This window comes from Lacerta agilis, chromosome 3 (assembly GCF_009819535.1).
Source record: "Lacerta agilis isolate rLacAgi1 chromosome 3, rLacAgi1.pri, whole genome shotgun sequence".
Lineage (NCBI taxonomy): Eukaryota > Metazoa > Chordata > Lepidosauria > Squamata > Lacertidae > Lacerta > Lacerta agilis.
Window position 1 is genome coordinate 88,806,194 of NC_046314.1, and position 20,405 is coordinate 88,826,598.

Here is a 20,405-nt window from a genome sequence, read left to right on the forward strand (position 1 = left end):
TCTGGGTAATGTTAATTATCTGTTCTGGACATAGGAAAGACCATTTTAGGGTTTAATGCTGAAGATTTGCTTGTTTTGTGTAACTTTTGTATTTTTCATTATTTGGGCTACCTTCAGAGCCCTTAGCCAAAATGCACCAGAAAATAGTAAATATTACAAAGTCCAATGAAGAGTGACTTCCAATGCTACAGCTTTCTAATCATAGTAGTTCTCACTCAGGTCTGTCTCTTATAACTGGTTCCTTCAGGCTGAATCCCTAGTGGCAGTTGTAGAAGCAGGAATTGCTTCTGGGGGAGCAAATACACAGGAGTTGCTTCTCTACCCCTTCCCTCTGGAGAACAAAATCCCAGTTTAAGTCTGAGCGATGGTTGTCATGCCTCTTGAAGTTTTTACATAATAGTATTCCTTATACTATGTGCTCTAAAAAGTACGTTGATTTAAGAGAATATTTTAAAATCCCTTACAGCTCATTCTTTGAGTGTGTCAGACCTCAAGAAGTGCAAGTGAAAAAACAATGATACAGGTTGTGGCATGTTGTACAGACTATGAAAAAATAGGCAGTTTTTTCAGCTATTATAAACCATTGCTTTGTACTATAGCTTTTCTTTATATTGTAACATTGAAAGATTTTGTTGTACAGTGTTTTGAGTATAAGATGCATTTTTTTTTACTAAAACCATTTCCAGTATTTTTGAAAAGTTTTATAAAGTAATGTATTGCTATGAAATTGAGTTGAACAATTGAAGTGCTCATTTAAATATTGCAATGACAAATGTGTTATGGAAGTACATGAAATTTATTCAGAGTTTTGTGAATTGGCATTGCTACCTCAGATGTAGGTTATTTTGCCTTTTTATACTGTTGAAAGTAGGAAAAATGCTAATTTTTCAAATTGCTATTTAAAGCAGCTTTTTAACATGATTAAAGTCAACCACTTTAATTGAACTTTTAAACAAATGTATTTTTGTATATTTGAGTTTTCATAGCAACTCATGCTATGTGGTTTTATGCTGTTTGTAGCAGAACATCTGTAAATTTTTATTGAATAGTTTTTTACTGAATTGGCTATAAGATGGAATTATTTACCTTAATGGAAGGAATAATTGCCATTTTAATATATTAAATTAGAAAGCAGGTCTGTTGAAATTTTTATAGCTGATAAAAATTATCCATTTAATAATAGCAAAGTACCCATTTTTAATTTGACTATTTTGCATTTATGAATTTGTAGCATAGTTCTTGATAACAATTCTTTTCAGTTTAATATAGTTAAAATGCATGATTGTGGATCACTGTAGGGATTACTTGACAAATGCCCATATCCCCATCTAACCAGTCCCCTTTGGAACATGAATAGCCTTGAGTGATGGGGATAACAGATAACAGCACTCTTACGCCCTATGGGGATCCATATTGTACACTCTATATTTGTATGAGCCATTTTAGTTACTGCTGTACAAGATTGTAAATTGAATGTGTGTTGTGTGGCAGAAATGATCATGACAACTTTTCTTTAGCCTGCATAACATCTGTTTAGAGCAGAAAAAATCCTTATAAACATTGAGTGCTTCAAAACATCTATTGTAATTTGTTATTCAAAGAAAATTATAGAAATACCACTATTTTTGGATAATTCTAAAATATCTTCTAAAGGAAAATGAGTAATCTTTTTATATGAGCATGTTCTCCCAGGAGTGTGGTTCCTGACTAATATAAACTGCAGCTTGTCGTGTTTGTTACACCTTTTTACATCTAAAATGTACTCCTTAGATTAAACTTCATAAAAAGTAACTTGCATAATTAAAATTTAATCTAGAAATGTTTTTGTGCGGATGTGATTATTTACTTCTAACATGTTTGTTTGCCCTTTGAATATATAAGTAGCTCTGATTGAAGATGTATCTGTGTCCTGGGATAGTTTAAGTTCTTAAGAGTTCTAGCCGAGTTCAGGTGAATTACATGCAATCTACCCAGAAAGAGGTTGAAAAGCAGCCTCTAGCTCACACTCCTACTCAGGAAATAAATACACAAGGATCTCCCATATTCATTTGAGCCCTTCTCATACTACAGAGGTGGAAAACTCAGGGCTGCTTTGTCATGTGGGCAAACTTCCGTGGTTGCATGGTAATGGTAAATGGAGTCAGAGGTAAAAAGTGCAGAGCAATAGAAATGACTCATACTTTTTGTTCAGTAGGCATGCTACAGATTTGGATGGCTCAGTTGGTTAGAGCATGGTGCTGTTAATGCCAAAGTTGCAGGTTTGATCCCCGTATGGGACAGCTGCATATTCCTGCATTGCAGGAGATTGAACTAGATGATCATCAGGGTCCTTTCCAACTGTACAATTCTGATTCAAGATGGTGGCAATCACTTTAATGCCCTCATTGTAAGGCTCCAGCAGCATTGGGCTGGTCACTATTAGAAACAATACTGCATAAGCGAGGACTAGAAGTTTCTTGCTGGAGCTGAGGAAGTCCAACTTTACCACATGGCTAGCTTGACACACATCCGACTGAACACAAATAAGTTTATTTATATAAGCATGATAGCAGGTTAATTAAAGAGAAGATAAAACCACAATAAATACTGTTTAGTGATGATAAAGTTTATTCTTAAGCATCAGTTTACCAAAACATCAGGTGGTCCAACAGTCTGAAGCATATCAAAGTTTAAGGGGTAATTATTTTTTGCATTTTCTCAGTCATCTAGTTGGCATAACAGTGCAACACCTCTTGTTATCCAGTGGCTGGGTGCTATAAGACTTGGTAGGTTAACTACTGTTATAAAATTAGTTGATATACCTGTAGAGGACAGTGTTCCTGATCTTTCAGGTGTCCTGTATAGTGGACATTCATAAAATAGCAAGACTTCCTCCTCCTCCAGACAATGGGGTCTTGCATGGGAGGCCATCTTCAAAAGAAAAGTTTTGATGATTTAATAATATATTAGCATAACACCGATCTTTTAAATAGACTGTATATGAGAGTAATATGAAAGAGTAGCATGGAAAACATACAATATACAGTAGTATGCGTATGCAACCAATATGCCAAGCAGGAAATCACAGCACAACGTAGGGAAACTTTATATATCTGTCTGTCTCTTTTAAGGGGGAAGGGGTTCTAAATGTTAGTATGAGCCTCTACCTTCAGCACCCATCTGGTGATGGAGCGGTGAGTGGGCTTTTTTCTACATGAGTAGCCTGACAATTGTTTGCACAAGCACGGCACATTGTTACCGTATTTTTCAGTCCATAAGGTGCTCCGGACCACAAGACGCACCTGTTTTTTAAAGGAGAAAAGGCAGGGAGGGGGGGCGCTGGAGGGGGAGCCCCTTCTCCCTTCACAGCAGCTCATCCCTGCTTGCTTTAAAGGGACATGGGGATGAGGGGAGAACGCTCCCTTTAATGCAAGAGGGGATGAGACTGCTTTTGGCATTGGCGCGCAGGGTGGTGGAGAGAGCAGCAGCATCCCCGCTGTTTTCTCCACCCCCCCGTGCCTTGCACCGATCCCAAAAGCCTGCTTTTGGGATCAGCGGGCAGCGCGTGGGGTGGCGGAGGAAATCCACCACCAACCTCCCTGCTGCCCACCGATCCCAAAAGCAGGCATCTCCGCTGCCTCCCCCCCCCGCCAAATGTGGCAGGGGATGGGGGGAGTCAGTGGGAAGCGCAGAGGATGTTGCTGGATTGTGCCAGCACCTCCGTTCGCTGAAATAAACTTCTTTCGGGGAACGGAGGTGCTGGCATGATCCACCAACATCGCCGCTGCCTCCTCCCGCCGAACGTGGGGGGGAGGCAGCAGGAGCGAAGCCTTCACTCCATAAGGCGCACAGGGATTTTCCTTTCCTTTTTAGGAGGGAAAAAGTGCGTCTTATGGAGCGTAAGATACGGTAATTCATCATAGATTCAGAACAGTCAGCCAGATGCATCACAACTGCCATAAACACCAGGCACATGCAGCATGGACAAAAACACTTTACAGGTTGAAACTTTGAGTCAGAATAAGGGAGTGGGTGAGAAAAGGAGTGCATAATGTAGTAAAATGATACAATGAAATCATTTCAGGTATAAATATAAGATTATATAGCTGCTCCCAACTTGCAAAATTTGTATCATTAGCATTACCTGTTGCCACCCTGAGCTCTTGTTATAACACAGAATGTACATTTTATTTAAATCACCTTTTTTGGCAAAAAATGTATGTCTGGTAGTGGATAAAATCTCTGGTGAAGCTCAGGTTCTTCCAATGCCTTTGTAGTGGGATTCCAGCAAGCACCATCTATGTATAAGCCACAAACTATAACTCCAGTTTCACACCGAGAAGATTCCTGAAAGTCAACAAAAATGATGAATGTCATATGATAGGGTTTTCTGGTTTGTTTTTATACCTATGCAGCTTTAGTCCACCAGACTCCACAAAACCTTCAAAATTTATGACCAGCTATTATGGTGCTGAAGGAGACTCTTGAGAGTCCCACGGACTGCAAGAAGATAAAACCTATCCATTCTTAAGGAACTCAGCCCTGAGTGCTCACTGGAAGGACAGATCCTGAAGCTGAGGCTCCAATACTTTGGCCACCTCATGAGAAGAGAAGACTTCCTGCCTGGAAAACACCCTGATGTTGGGAAAGATGGAGGGCACAAGAAGAAGGGGATGACAGAGGACAAGATGGTTGGACAGTGTTCTCGAAGCTTCTAACATGAGTTTGACCAAACTGTGGGAGGCAGTGGAAGACAGGAGTGCCTGGCGTGCTCTGGTCCATGGGGTCACGAAGAGTCAGACACGACTAAATGACTAAACAACAACATGATGATACAAATGTTTTAAGATAGGGAACTTGACCTGACTCGTATCCTGAGAGGCACCTGACCTACAGGTAGCATTGGCAGGTGGGTCAGTACTACAGTCATACCTCAGAAGTTGAACAGAATCTGTTCCAGAAGTCCTTTCTATTTCCAAAACGTTTGGAAACAAAAGCACGGCTTCTGATTGGCTGCAGGAAACTCCTGCAGCCAATCGGAAGCCGTGGAAGCCCTGTTGGATGTTTGGGTTCCAAAGAATGTTCGCATACTAGAACACTCACTTCCGGGTTTATGGTGTTCAGGAGCCAAAACATTCGACTCGCAAAGGGTTCGGGATCCAAGGTATGACTGTATTATGTTGGTCAAACAAAATCACTATCAACCCAATAGAAAAGGCATTGTGATGTATCATTATTTCATGCATTCAACAATTAGTGAAGCAATCCTTTACAGAGGTAGAGCTGGAGCAATATGACCGCTATTCAGCCTCCACGACACCATCCTTCACATCTACATTCAGTGGTAACCTGTAAATTACATTTTAACTGATAAGAAACACAGTAAGATGGTCTTCCTATATGATGCTAAGCATGGCTGAAGCTGGGGAGTAGTCAGTGTTGCAGGACTACAATTCTCACCATCCCTGACCATTGGCCATGCCAGCGGAAAATGATGGGAGTTGTAGTCCAGCAACATCAGGATAGCACAGTGTTGGCTACCACCTCCCTCCCCCTCACCTGCATAAGTTGTTCTAGTACTTTTTAAATGGGCAGAAGGAGGCTGGCTCAACAGAATTTGAAAGTGTCTTGATGCTTGAATTTTTGTGTGTGTGTGTGTAGAATTTCTGAGTCCTGGCAGGAAGTCATATGAGAGTTGCAGAAAGTGGTTCCTTCTCCTTTGGAAATGAAGTAAATGTGCTTCAGAAGGAAGATACTTTGGCAATGCAGAATTGGAAGGGAATTCACACCCCAACCTGCCCCCTACAACTTTCCCCCATAGGAATTTTCTTCTCCATGTTGTTTCAGAAATGTGTTCCAGACATTCTTCAATAGTAATATTTACATAGTATCTTCCCAATATGGTCAGAAGATATCACATACATTTTCTCAGTATTATTTTTTTTAAAAAAAATTGTATAAGGCCACGAATGACTTATATCAATCTTTCATTTCAAAGCTAATTAACCATTATGCTACACGTGCTCTAATTTTCTTACCTTAAATGCTTTGTTTATTATAGCTTCTTTTGCGCTGAAAAATCTAAGACTCTGATCTTCATCCTGAACGAATGGAATAACTTTGTGGATAAAATTAAGAGAATCCACTGGCAATGCTTTCTGCCGAGCGTAATTCTGAAGAACTGCAGTAAGAAATCCTGCAGGAATAAAATACATGTATGAGTGTGTGAGCGCATGTTGGAATAAGAGGTGTGAGACTAGGCTTTTGTCAGCTTTAGTTGACTAAAAAGGAAAAAAACTATTCACTTTTCCCTCACACTGTGCATAACCTTATGCACCCCTATCATGTCCCTCTTGCTTACATGAGCCCACTGCAATTCTGAAACTCCTCCCTCCCAACTCTGTATTGTCTTTTGCTAACTGCCCAGGGTGGGGCTCCACCCCTCTGCACCCAGCAGAGAATCTTTGTCTTGTTGATGGCTTCCTGTCATCAGCCAAAATGATCCACATATGCTCCCCAGCACCACAGATCAATAAAATCTGTGCCTCAACTGGAAAGCAAATTAAGGTGGCAAGTGGCCGGGGCCTCACTGGCACTGCACTTTGCAGTGCACCAAGCCACCCTATGAGGACTTCCTTATTAAAAATAAAAAGTTTCGGAGAAAGGGGAGGGACATGAAATCTGGGGCCTGGCACAAGAGACAAAAGACTCAGCCCCTGCTATGCCAACCCCTAACAATGACCTGGTAGGCAACCACAGTTCCCCACTCCTTATCTACACACTGCTGAAAATAGTAACTGTCCATGAAATTATGTACCTTGTGGAAAGAAGAAAGCTGGAAGCCAAAAGCAGCTGGGGTGTACCTGAGAGCTGCCATCAAAGGGGTCAGGTTCCTCACCAGGTTGCATAGTTGTTTTGGTTAGCTTCTGAAGTACCACTAAATAATGATGCCTTTAAGAATAATAAGTTTAGAAGTGGGCAATTCTACTCTTGAATAAGTGTGTGTGTGTGTGTATTAGTTTTAAATGGTCAATTATACAATAAATAATGACAATCTGCACTAGCCAAAGGCATAATCACTATAAAAGTACAATTCGTACACATTTAAAAGTAAATATAAGAGTATCATCATGCAGCCCCCATTGGAGGATTTCTAGTACCACATCACAATCCTAGATTTTCATGAAGTCAGGGCTAAGAGCAAAAGGGAAGGCAAATTGCACAACAGCAGTGGCGATGGCATAGGAGCATAGGGAGGAACACTGCAGGGAGGGTAGTTGTTTAAATTAATGGGAGAAGTCACATTAATTTGGCTGATTAGCAGTCTATATTCTGGTAAATGTGTTTCTGGGAGGGGGGATTATTGGCTTGGTTTGTTCTTGTTTTTATTATGTACTTGGTTATTCTGTGAACCACCCTGGGATCTTCAGACGGGCAGTATACAAATTCAATAAATAAACAAATACTGTAAACTGCAAGCTGGTTCAGTCTGGTGAGACTAGCCACAAGGCTTCAGTAGATCCCACCAATTCCTTCCAGTTGGAGGCATTAACCTGTGAAGAATGCCATCCATTATCCAAACAATGGCATTTCCAAGGAATGAAAAATTGAATGAGAACAAGCATACATAACAGTAGAGGTGGTCCTTTCTCCCTTTCCACATGTGCCCATCATCCAGAAGGATTAATTGATTGTTAAAGGAAAAGGCAGGTCTGGGGAAGATTCAGAAGTTACAGCACAGCTCTGAATGGAGGCAGTTATTTGTGAAGCAGCAGTAGCACCCAAGGTTTACAAACAGACAGACAGACAGACAGACAGATAGATAGATTTAAAAACTTTAGAGAAAAAGACCCCAAGAGGGGCCTCCTGCAACCCCCTACTGGTCCAAGAACTACGCAGGCTTCACAGACTGACTTTTACAGGAAAAATAGAAAATATGGAAGGGAAAGGGAATGGAAGGGAGCGGCTGAGAACTTGAACAGGAGCACTCCAAATGCCAACACTTTGCTGCAGATCCCACATACGTATCAGGTTCAAAATAGGAATTTGCCTGCACTGGATATGTCATGTTCATAATTTGTTTCTGGATTTCTATAGTAGGTATCAGAAAATTTGCAATTCCAATGTATGTTAACCATCGCATTTTAACTCTACTCTTGCCAAAGCCATTTCTTTATATTTATATACTTCACCAGAATCTTTACTGTTCCAATATTTTGCATTTTACCTTGATTCCATAAAGGTGATAACTTGTTTAGCCCACGTGGAAAAGAAAGTCACTCGTAAAACAAGGTCATCAATCCAGGATCCCATAGGTTTAAGTGATTTATAGGAATGTTGCTGTTACATAATAGCAGAACAAGCACAATATCATGTTTTTAAAATTTACAAAAATAAAATTGATCATCCATTCTTCCCGCTCAGGTAAAAGAGTTGTGTAATCTCTGTGCAGATGCATGCAAAAAAACAACAACACTATACAGGACACGGAAGCCCTACTCAACCCCTGGCAGCTGGAAATAGTATGGAAAGCAACGGTATTCTGTGATTTAAAAGGCATTGTCCACTCAAGCAGTTTTGTTTACTATAGAGGCGAGAAACCCACTTTTAAAGAGAAAAATAAAAATAGACTGCTGAGATTCTGAAGATGTTAAGAATTACTGCCAGGATTCCATTCTGCTTTTGTGAACTGCTATGGAATCATGGTATCAGGACTAAGGGGGATCAGCTGTCTTGGACCTGATCCTCACCAACAGAGAGAAACTGATTAACGAAGTAGAAATACTGGGAACCTTGTAACGAAGTAATCATGTCCTCTTGGGTTTCAAGATACAGAGGCAAGGTAAAGCTGAGTGTAGTCAGACATGCATTCTGAACTTTAAGGCGGTTCTATGACTTGAAAACAGAGACTCTGTATGTTACTAAAAAAAAATAAGGCTGATTTCAAAAAGCTTAAGGATGTAATCTCAGAGCCTCTGTCTATAATCTTTGAGAATTCTTGGATAACAGGTGAGATCCCTGCAGACAGGCAAATTGTGGTTTGTATCACATAAACCATGATAGCTAATACAACAACAAACCATGATTTGAGGCTAGCTAGTGAGTGTAATTAGTTACAGTGAAACAAATCACAATCTAGGGTTGAGATATAGTATTTCCTTTCTGGTTTTCTTTGGTGGACATGCAGATACTGCAGTGGGGAAGCAAAGAAGGGGAAATCACATTTGGTGAGCAGAAGTCTGCTCTGCAGGTGGACAGCCACAACTGGAGCTGGATGTAGACACATCAAAGAAGTGTTTCAGTTAAACGCGGTGGAAATTTTGTATGAGAAATCGGGTTGGCAAAACAAAACTCCACAGCGCCATCTTGTGTTGTAGTGATATAATGCACATACAACACATATAAAGTGCTTTTGGGGGGCCAATGTAGCTAAGTCCATAATCTCATCCTAAAAGTTTATTTTTTGATTCCCAGAGAAACTGTTCACCTACCTGCCATAGTTCAGGAAGTTTGTTTTTCAATACTGAATTATAAAGCTCTTCTAGTGCTGTGGTGAAGATAATCTCGCCTTTGATACCTTGTTGAAGTCCATGTAATGACTGCATTATTATGGATAATAAATGATTATACCTTTTAATCTCCTGATGCAAGACAATCAGCAAAGTTGATCTCATAAAAGAACCAGGACCTACAATAGAAAATAAGACCCACTGGTTATCTCACTGATAAGTATAGCAAGTTAGCTGCATCAAGCTGCAAATTTGGGGCACTACAAAAAGGCAGAAAACTGTCAATAATATACAAATATTATTGTATTTTTTCTTAGAGAGGGGACACTATTTGGATCTTCTGCTTCCGGCATATTGGTCAGTACCAATTTACAGTATTTACTTATTAAAAACATTTTTAGGGGACCTTTCCAGGCACGTCCTCTAAAAGCAGCATACAACAAGAAACACAAAGCTGAAGAATTGCAAAATTATTAGTAAAGTTTTAAAATTACAAGAACTTTAAGACAAGCAAAAACACTGAAAAATATCAAACAATCAAAATAAAATGTCATTAACCACAGTAATAAAGCAATAAATTAACAGCATATTCAATAAAGCACATCAATTAAAAGTAGCTAGAAACATAGTTGTTAAAAGGCTTAACCAAGAGGGAAGATCTTTGCCTACAGACACACATCCCTGAGCAAATTCTGGACTAATACTCACTGCCAACACTCAGCATCAAATTGCTAATTAGGAGAAATCACCTAATCTTAGAAGTTGGAGTGCTATGTATTTTATCATTATTTATTGATTTTATTCCACATTATGTATTCACAATAATAATAAGCAGACCAGAACTATATATACGTATATTCCTTCTTGCAAGTTATAGCTAATTTTAATTTTATATTATGTAAATCCAAGTTCTGACCTTTTGCAACCTTTGCAAGTGCAGCCCAAACTGAGCCTGATTTGAAGCTTTCAAATGTAACATTTTCTTTGGGTTCAGTTTCAGGTGTCTGTCCCATATCTTCTACAGTCAGTGGTAGCCTATTTTGAATGTCAGATGCTATTTCCAATACTATTTCATCTTGAGTCTTTCTGCCACTAAAACAAACAGATAAACACCCAATGTCTTAGAGTTATCAATCATTATCAATCAAGTTAATGCCCCCTTGTTTCACTGCATGTTGCTCGTTGTTCGTTGTTCGTTGTCAAATAAATAATCCTAGGCATTCTTTGTGGGGTAGTACACCTGATTATAGGGGTGCCTGGCGTGCTCTGGTCCATGGGGTCACGAAGAGTCGGACACGACTGAACGACTGAACAACTCAACACCTGATTTTGTATACTGTATATATTACAGTACATAAGCAAAAATTAGGGACCCAGGTGGCGCTGTGGGTTAAACCACAGAGTCTAGGGCTTGCCGATCAGAAGGTCGGCGGTTCGAATCCCTGCGACGGGGTGAGCTCCCGTTGTTCGGTCCCAGCTCCTGCCCACCTAGCAGTTTGAAAGCACGTCAAAGTGCAAGTAGATAAATAGGGACCGCTCCGGCGGGAAGGTAAACGGCATTTCCGTGTGCTGCTCTGGTTCACCAGAAAGCGGCTTAGTCATGCTGGCCACATGACCCGGAAGCTGTCTGCGGACAAACGCCGGCTCCCTTGGCCTATAGAGCGAGATGAGCGCCGCAACCCCAGAGTCAGACACGACTGGACCTAATGGTCAGGGGTCCCTTTACCTTTACCTAAGCAAAAATTGGTTAATGTTAATATTTGCATGTTTATGTTGTCAATCCCACATATAACTCTGAGAAGGCGTTGGGAAAATGAACAACGAAAGGAAATTAGAAGAGGTGAGAAGCTGCAATGAGTGGAGTCAGTAATGGGATCTTTTCTCTTCTCTGTTCTATGTGAGGTTAGGGGACTTAAGCATGCTTAAGCCTGTTAGTTTGTGGTCATATTCCAGAAACAGAAGAAGAAATCTCCAAAGAATGACCTGATGATGAGAGTGTCTGTAGTCATTGCTGGTTGAGTCCTGGCAACTGACTCAATAAGTAACTGTGCTTGAGACTTTAGGTATGCTCTTTCTGCACAATGATGCATTCCAAAGAGTTCTGGAGAATCGCTCTCTGGAAGAGATCGTAGATAGGCTCTGCAGTCTTTCAAAGTATCTTTTTCAGATATGGGTTGATATACCTGCAAAACCAATGAAAAATGCTTTTCATCTACTAATGTCTTCACCCCACATCCTCACAGGAGAACACTAGAAACCAAATAGAGCCATTGTTCAAGGTAGAACAGAATTCACCTTCAAGAACAGATCCATACAAAATAAGTTTGCTCACAAAGCTAGGGAACATTGCATCAGTAGGAATGTAAAGTATATTCTGAATGATATTTATTTCCTAGTATAGGCCTATGAACTTTCACAGGCAGGATGTATGTGCTTTGGGAGATGGAGAGGTAGGAGCTGCCACCCAAAGTGGCAAGACAAGCCAGTGTTTCATGGGGAGGGGGTGCTGCTGCTGCACCTCCAGCCGCTTCACTGCCAGCAGTAGTGCCACCACTCCCCACACCATCATGCACCCCCCTCTCACAACTGGAACAGGCACCCCCCCCCACTGCCACTTCCTGCCTCTTGCCACCAGGAACCTGGCACTCAGTACTTGCCACTGCCAGGCACTTCCTGCTGCTAGGTCTCCTTGGACCTGATGGCTGCAGTGACACACTCTTCTACTTGCCCTTGGGCCACCATCTTCCTTCTGCTCACCCTCTTTAGGGCAGCCCAGGGGTAAGTGGAGGAGCATGCAACCACCATCCCTGAACACACCTCTGGGGATGAGGAGCAGGAGGCAGCAAGCAAGTGCCAGTCGCCAGGTTGGGGGGGGCAGGAGGTGGGGGACAGCACTGGGGTTTTTGCCTCTAGTGGAAAGATGTCCTGGGCTGTCCCTGGTTATAAAATATGTCTGAACTCAGGGAATTCACTCTAAGAGAAGAAACAAGGTTCTGAAACCATGGTTTGAGCCTGACTGGCTAGAGCATATGAGTTTAAACGACCAGAGTTCTCTGAGTCCAGTCATAACAGTTTTTCCATGGCTATTTCTGCCTTTTTCTCCTCTTGGCAGTGTATATTGGGTTCCAGTCTAGAGAGAGACGGGGCATTAAGATCCTGGTAGGTGAGCTATGTTTCTGCAGTGCAGAGCTGTCCATGTAAAAAAAGTCCTTTGGACTGAAATGTACAAAACAGCCAAAGTAAAAGTATCACATCTGGCACTTAGACCCTTTTTGACTACAGTTTTATAACAGGGAACTGTGGTTAGTTTAAAATTACAGCAGAAAGTTTTTAATCTCCTCCTTTTGCATGCGAAAGAGGGACACAGGTGAGAAGGGAGGGTAAAATGTGATCCTAAGTCTTGTGTGTGGTGTGGTGTAGTGTAGAGCCAGTGTGGTGTAGTGGTTAAGAGTGGTAGTCTCATAATCTGGTGAATTGGGTTCTGCATCCCTTTGAAGACGCACAATTTATTCAAATATATTCAAAACAAAATTGTTTAATTTATGGGAACCTTTTAATCAAATATTTAGAATTGTGTGCTCCGTGCTTGTCACTCATCCCAATGCCTTTCCCCTTATTGGCCAGGACATTAAAAAGGTGGAGCTGGATTGAGCCTTATGGAGCAATTGAACAGGATACATAGAGAAAGTTTCCTCTTGAGCCAGCATGGTGTAGTGGTTAAGAGTGGTAGACTCATAATCTGGTGATCTGGGTTCGTGTCTCCGCTCCTCCACATGCAGCTGCTGGGTGACCTTGGGATAGTCACACTTCTCTGAAGTCTCTCAGCCCCACTCACCTCACAGAGTATTTGTTGTGGGGGAGGAAGGGAAAGGAGAATGTTAGCCGCTTTGAGACTCCTTAGGGTAGTGATAAAGTGGGATATCAAATCCAAACTCCTCCTCCAAACTCCTATGGTGCATGCACATACAATAGTAGGAAACCATGATTTCCTGTTAGGGCGGAACCAACCCGTTATATAACAATGTACAGGTTGTTAAAGTGCTGTAAAATAATGAAAAAATAAATGGCTTCCCCTACCCAATCAGTAGTGTAAGCAAAGTCCTTCTGCAATACAGAAGGGCTATAGAAATTATCCAAAATGTTAAGAATGCACCGACGATCCCAATTATCAGTTACACGGCCTCCATATGTTACTTCGCCAGTCATATAACGCAGTGCTTCCCAAGGAATCTTCTCTTGATTCCCAAGAAGAATCTCCAGCACCTGGATCGAAATCTTGGAAAGAAAATTTGAAAAAAGGTATTTTCTATTGTAGCATTATTGCTGTGGTTATGTCTTGTCATTACATTTCCTTTTTTACAGAGACAAGCACTATGATCCAAAGAATTACGCGACTAGCTCTGCCTCCCAGGAGAGCTTTGGACTTGCGTGTCCTGAGGTGTAACTATCTGTACCATATGATGAACTATTTTTGAAACTGAGATGAATTTAAAGAACAATTGAGAATGAGGTTGTATTGCTTAAAGGAAAAAAAAATATAAAAGCCACACAATCTGAAGAAGTGTGCTTGCACACGAAAGCTCATACCAATAACAAACTTAGTTGGTCTCTAAGGTTTTACTGGAAGGAATTTTTTAATTTTGTTTTGACAAGGCATGCCCAAACTATTATAATTTTCTGAAGTGTTACTTTATATGGATATCAGACTACATGAAGCACTTCTAGGTGTAACTGCTTCATTCACTAGTCCTTTTGCTGTTATTGTAAACAAGAAATATATTTAGTGTCCTTTGTGGCTGGGTATTGTCATAGGGATGTGCAAGGGGTGTGTCAGGCATTCCTTAAAGTTTTTTTTTTAAAAAAAAACCTGGGACACATGGCAATGAGGAGAGTAAAGAGTACAACTTACAGGGAACTGGGGGTGGGGGAGGAAGAGGCAGGAGGCAAGAAGCACACAGATAAGAGATGCATGCAGATCTAAAGGTTTGCAAAGCACCTAGAATGGATTTTCAGCTTCTGCCTGTGTCTGTCTCTGGATTGTGGTGGTGGAGTGACTGGCTCCAACAGCAGCAGTAGGTGGGGAGGAGGAGGAGCAAATCATCCCACCACCGCTTTCAGAGACAGATGCAGGCAAAAGCTGTAGATCAATACTGGCTTTTTTTCTTCTGCCTGCACCTTTCTCTTATAGCTCTGTGTCCAGCTGACCTCTGCTCACCACCTTCTGCGGGGAGAGATCCATGGGGGTGACAAGATGCTTTTGTAATGTACAAGCAAGGAGGAGAAGGAGCATCTTGCCCTTGGCTTCATCTGCTAATTACAGTGAGGTGACTGAGGAGTTTAAGCCCGTAACACTAGGCGAGCGACATCTAATTCTCTAGGACAGGAAGATGAAGAAACTTTAATCTGTTTTTGTCAATGTTGGTTAGTGCATCTTGTTCAAGATAAAAGTAATCAGAAATGACTGTATCTATACACTTGGTTATCACTACAGCAGAAATTTGGTATTTTGTTTCCATTGTTTAAGCTGGTACTTAATAAGTACACATTTAGTGTTAATTCAAAGAATAAACTAATTTTTCATTTCTTTGTGAATAGTGGGTATGCCTTGGCATCTCCTTGCTTCTGTATCTGCTAGATTCATGGAGGAGTGGAAGCACTACTAGGCGCAGTTTGGAAGTTATGGGTATAATAGGTATTATTTTAAGATGATACTATTTATAATCATGCTTTTATTTAGATCAGCAAGACTTCCTCTTACCTCTAAATCTGAAGAATTAAATTCATATGGAATGTTCCAGCCCAAAGCTCCATACTTCTTTCTTTCATGAACTACAGCACTGAAGAAGCACAGACTGAACAGCAACCTTTTCCATGATGGCCCACAGGTGGTGGTGTTGAATACAGCTTCCGTTACTATTTCAGTACCACTTACTCCAAATGTTTGAAGCAGTGTTCCCTTTAGTCCGTGGGGAGGTTCTATTACAATCTTTAGAAAATAAGCAGGACAGTTTATGAATAAAACAAGCAGACTTCAGCAAAATAAACATATTACCTTCTAGTGAATCACTGAAAGATTATTGTAAATACAGTACATTTCATTACATGGAAGTTCTCTGAAAGCAGCTGGACTTTGCTTTAGCTGGATGTAATTCTGAGACAGCTATAATCAAGTCCCAGTGAAATCAACAGAGCATAAATCTTCTACCAAGATGTTGGTTGATTTGCTTTTAAAATACTCTACCTTCCCAAGGCAGCTTATGTAACACAGCCACTCAGGTGTGTAGGCCAACTGGTTGTTTGAATTATTTACCTCAAGGCATCTGAACAATCCCCTCTAATTGAAGGGATTACTTTAAATCTTACCTTAAGGCCCTTCCGCAAGATTGGTACAGGGAAAGATGGATCTGGCGTTGAACTTAACCAGAGTCTAAACTGAGGGTCTATATTTGTCTGTGATCGAGTAAATCTGTAGATAGAACAAATTTTGTAATACCACCACTGTCTAAAAACAGACTATGAAGTTGTACTGCACAGAGTTCAATATTATTTAACCAAGAATTCATCTTTACAAGAAGTGGTATAACAACAACTGTACACATACCTACAAAAGAAGAAGAAGAAGAGTTTGGATTTGATATCCCGCTTTTCACTACCCGAAGGAGTCTCAAAGCGGCTAACATTCTCCTTTTCCTTCCTCCCCCACAACAAACACTCTGTGAGGTGAGTGGGGCTGAGAGACTTCAGAGAAGTGTGACTAGCCCAAGGTCACCCAGCAGCTGCATGTGGAGGAGTGGAGACGCGAACCCGGTTCACCAGATAACGAGTCTACCACTCTTAACCACTACACCACACTGGCTCTCACAATCTCCTTACATATATATAATTACTAATACTTATTTTTATTATAATAAATTTATATATTGCTTATTTGCCAAAATGGCTTCTGAGTGGTTTACAAATGTAAAACCAATTATAAAAATACATCCCACTAAAAGAGTGCAACAGTTAAAACAGCATTAAAAGGGTTAGAACAGGAGGATCAGGTCAAGGGATCAGGAGAATGCTTGTCTAAACAGGTTGTCTTCAAGAGCTGGCACAATGTCAATATCGATGGGGCCTCTTGCATTTCAGCAGGGAGACCATTACACAAAACTGTTGCTACTCCACCAGTGAAAAAACATATCAAATACAGTGTAGCTGCATCTCTCCACCTAGTCAAGCATCTAGTACTCCAACCTTCGACTCCGAGGGCCAGCATCGATTCTCTTCATACCATCACATGCTGAGGTAGGAAACTGGTTAGGAAGGCTTAAGTTTGAAGTTAAACTGCTTGCTTAACATGGGGACAGCAACAGTATTTTTGTGTGATTTTCCAAGCAACTGTGACAGTGTAAAAATTAGTAGTAATGAGGGATAGAGAACACTGTAATAAGATAAACACTGACAGAATATAGTCTTCCCTATAGGGAACTGCATTCCAAATACTGTATGAAATTTCTTAACAACTGTTAACCACTGGTGCTATTTCTCTCTATCATGTTACTCTAAGTCAGAATCCATAAAAATGTTTTTATGAAGAGAATTAAATGCAGAATTAAAACGCTCTTAAATGTTCATTAAGTTTTTTATTGTAAATTGCTTCAGAAACGTGGAGAACTGAATTTAAAAGTGGAAAAATGAGAAAATAAGAAAACAAAAATTGACAGATCCTTCCATCCCTGTGTAAGAGTAACCCGTCTCAATCAGACCAAAAGTTTATCTTGTTTTGCATTCTGTTCTCACACAAACCAACCATGTTGACAAGCAAGACATGGGTGCTATAGCACCTTCTATTCATATTCCCAGGAACTGGTGCTCAGAGACCTATTTCTTCTGATAAGGGAGGTTTATATATAGCTAATTGATAGCATTTTCTTCCATTTACAGGTAGGCAGCCATGTTGGTCTGCCACAGTTGAAACAAAATTAAAAAAAATCCTTCCAGTAGCTTATACCAATAACAAACGTAGTTGGTCTCTAAGGTGCTACTGGAAGGGATTTTTTCAGTTTCTTCCATGAATTTGTGTGATCTCTTTTTAAAGCCATCCATTTTAGATCCTTGAGCTAAGTGGAAAAAATTGTTCAATATAGACTACTTCCTATTAATTGAGTGATAATCAGCACAATTCCTTAGCAGTAATTTAATTCAGCTTCGGGCCAGCTCAGAAGAACTGGTGAATAGCGGCAGAACAGCAATGAGCAACCTATGGCTGTCCAGATGTTGTCAAGACTCCAACTCCTATCAGCTTCAGCCAGCATACCCAATGGTCAGGAAAGCAGGGAGTTCAGAAAGTGGTTAAGAATGAGAAGGCAATTAATAAATCAAAGGTAATTTAAAAAAAACTATATTTGGTTCCTATAAGGCAAATTGTGCAGTAATGCCAGCCTACTCTGGTCCTCACTCATCTGAACAAAACTGCATATACAAATAAACGCTAGGGGGAAACACTTACGATTCAACAATTTTGCAGAGTCTGGGCATAAACGAAGCTGCAAGATGACAATTCTGGAGGAATACCCACTGTCCCTGCAGTATACTTGATTTATATATCAAATCTTCAGCTTTGCTCCCTTGACCACGTCCCAGAGATATCATTTTCACATGCTGTGTATTTCCTTTTATTTCCTGGGCAAGGCGTAGAAAGAGAGCTGCAATATCTACACCTGTGTAGCATACATAATAATACTGTTTTATTTCCACATCCAGAAACCTATTATATTGGGTCAATGAAAAGGTGCGCATATAATACTTTATGTAAAATGCATGCTGCTTTACAGAAGAATGAGCAGACCTAACATAGTATTCTGTATTGCATCATTAACACAATGCCACAGGAATGAAATGACTAGATGGTTTTAAAGGGGGGGGGAATAATTTGGCATCTTCCTTTTTAGGGAAGTTTTTAATGTTTGATATTTTTGTATTTGATTTCTGTTGGAAGCCGCCCAGAGTGGCTGGGGAAATCCAGCCAGATGGGCGGGGTACAAATAATAAATATTATTATTATTATTATTATTATTATTATTATTATTATTATTATCTCTTTTTTGTGTTTGCTTGCTATCAGTTTCAGGCTGTTGTGCACAAATTTACAGTGCACACTTACTTGGAAATAATAGACCTCAGTGGGACATATCTGTGTAAACATGAACATGATTCTGCTGTAGAAACTAAGTAGGGTAACACAGAGGCATGGAACATCTATAAAACAAATAAACTTTTCAATACAATTTATGCCATTGTTATACATTTTGCGCTAACAAATCCAAACCAAATAAGCGACTATATTAAATTTTATTACTTTCAATTGACTAGTAACAACTAGCACCAATTAGATTGGGCCATATATTTTCTTCCTATATTTTATTCCTATATACATAAAAATGTAAGGCAGTTGTCATGCTGCAGTTTGCATGGCCATCAATAGGCAGCCACACCAACTCCAGCTTGACAACAGAATAGCAGGCAGGCAGGGGAGAGAGCAAGGGAGCATTGTGGGCAGCAGGTGGCCCAGGTGAGTTATTTAATGGAGCGAGGAAGCACTTTGGCAAACCACTATCCAAAACACCTCTCCCTCCTTTAAATGGGGTGGGGTTTGGGGTGAACTGGGGGGGGGTGCTTGGAGGGAGCTGGCAGGGGATGTTTGGGTGAGCTGGGAGGGGTTGGGTGAGGTGTAAAGAGAGAAGAGTTTGCTCAGGTATAAAGGGAGCAGGGATTGGCCAGGTGTCAGGTAAGGTGGTTGGCAAAGGGGTTGGCAAGGTTGCCAAGTGGAGCAAGCAGGGTCAGCAGCACATGGTATACTCACATAAATATAGAGAAGGGCAAAGCAATCAAACCCACCCCCTTTTACAGGACTGGCAAGGGTGTTGGATTAGGTAGAGGTGATCCTCTGCCCAGTTCTCCCAGTTTAGCTGGACTCCCACTGGCCACTAAATTTGCAAGTGGGTGCAGTGTTCTGAGAGTAGGGCGGAACTGCCCCAGGATCTGCTGGATCTCAAGTGTATCTTACTGCCATAATGTGAAGGCATCAGGTCTGAGCACTGTGTCGGACTGAAGCTGGCGTAGTGTTTGGGTCCAGATTTGGCCAGATTGTCCTCCCCTTCTTCCACTGCAGTCTTCGTGTGTGGCAAGGCTGTGAATGTATTGGTGACCCTGCTACTCTGCAAAGCCACATGGGGGGGTCTTAGGATTGTACCCTAATTCATAAAGCAGTTTTTGCATACTCATCCTTTATAAATGCTCACCTTGAGTATGAATGAGAATTATTGGAGTTATGGCATTAGATTCTTCTTCATATACTGCTTTCAAATTAATTCCTCCAATCTGAAGATAGTATTTCCCCAATTTCTCAGCTATAAATGCATGTACTGCACTAGTTAAGCTTTCTAACCGAAGAACTTTTATCTATTAAAAAAAAAAAGATAATATCACTGAATTCATGAAGGATATGATTCAGCAAAGTGAAGCACCTTTAAATTCCATTGAGTTCATTGTGAAAGCACAACACATGTACAGGACCGGTGCTAGGGCTTCTGGCGCCCTAGGCGAGTCCAATCTTCTGGCGACCCCCCTGCCCCCCTGCCAAAGCCTGCTTTAGCGGGAGGTGGGAGAGTGGAGAGGCAAGCAGCGGTTTCTCCACTGTAGCAGAGAAGCCGCTGCTTGCCCGTCCCGCCCCCCACCCCTGCCAAAGCCTGCTTTAGCGGGAGCGGGGGGTGGGGTGGAGAGGCAAGCAGCGGTTTCTCCGCTATAGCATGTGGAAGGGGGTGGGGAACATTCTGTTGAGCAAGGAGAAATCCTTGCACTGATGGAGCATTTGCTACACAGCGCAATGTTGAAATCCTCCCAAAAGAGACCAAGTTGTATTCAATGTATCACTAA

The 20,405-nt window shown here is 41.0% G+C and overlaps 1 protein-coding gene across 1 annotated transcript in view; it reads right to left on the reverse strand.

Moving 5' to 3' along the window:
• Positions 1-2,610: 2,610 nt before the first annotated feature.
• The window catches only part of DNAH14 (dynein axonemal heavy chain 14), a 122,549-nt gene continuing 104,754 nt past the window's right edge, over positions 2,611-20,405 (reverse strand). The window contains exons 71-84 of the mRNA XM_033145458.1: positions 19,772-19,931; positions 17,980-18,190; positions 15,852-15,954; positions 15,247-15,474; positions 13,566-13,763; positions 11,472-11,671; positions 10,332-10,580; positions 9,983-9,987; positions 9,471-9,697; positions 8,207-8,319; positions 6,797-6,930; positions 6,018-6,175; positions 4,180-4,326; positions 2,611-2,910 (exon numbers count right to left, since the gene is read on the reverse strand). Of these exons, the coding sequence (XP_033001349.1) occupies positions 2,698-2,910; positions 4,180-4,326; positions 6,018-6,175; positions 6,797-6,930; positions 8,207-8,319; positions 9,471-9,697; positions 9,983-9,987; positions 10,332-10,580; positions 11,472-11,671; positions 13,566-13,763; positions 15,247-15,474; positions 15,852-15,954; positions 17,980-18,190; positions 19,772-19,931 (2,346 nt within the window). The 3' untranslated portion in view covers positions 2,611-2,697. The remainder of the gene's footprint in view (positions 2,911-4,179; positions 4,327-6,017; positions 6,176-6,796; positions 6,931-8,206; positions 8,320-9,470; positions 9,698-9,982; positions 9,988-10,331; positions 10,581-11,471; positions 11,672-13,565; positions 13,764-15,246; positions 15,475-15,851; positions 15,955-17,979; positions 18,191-19,771; positions 19,932-20,405) is intronic.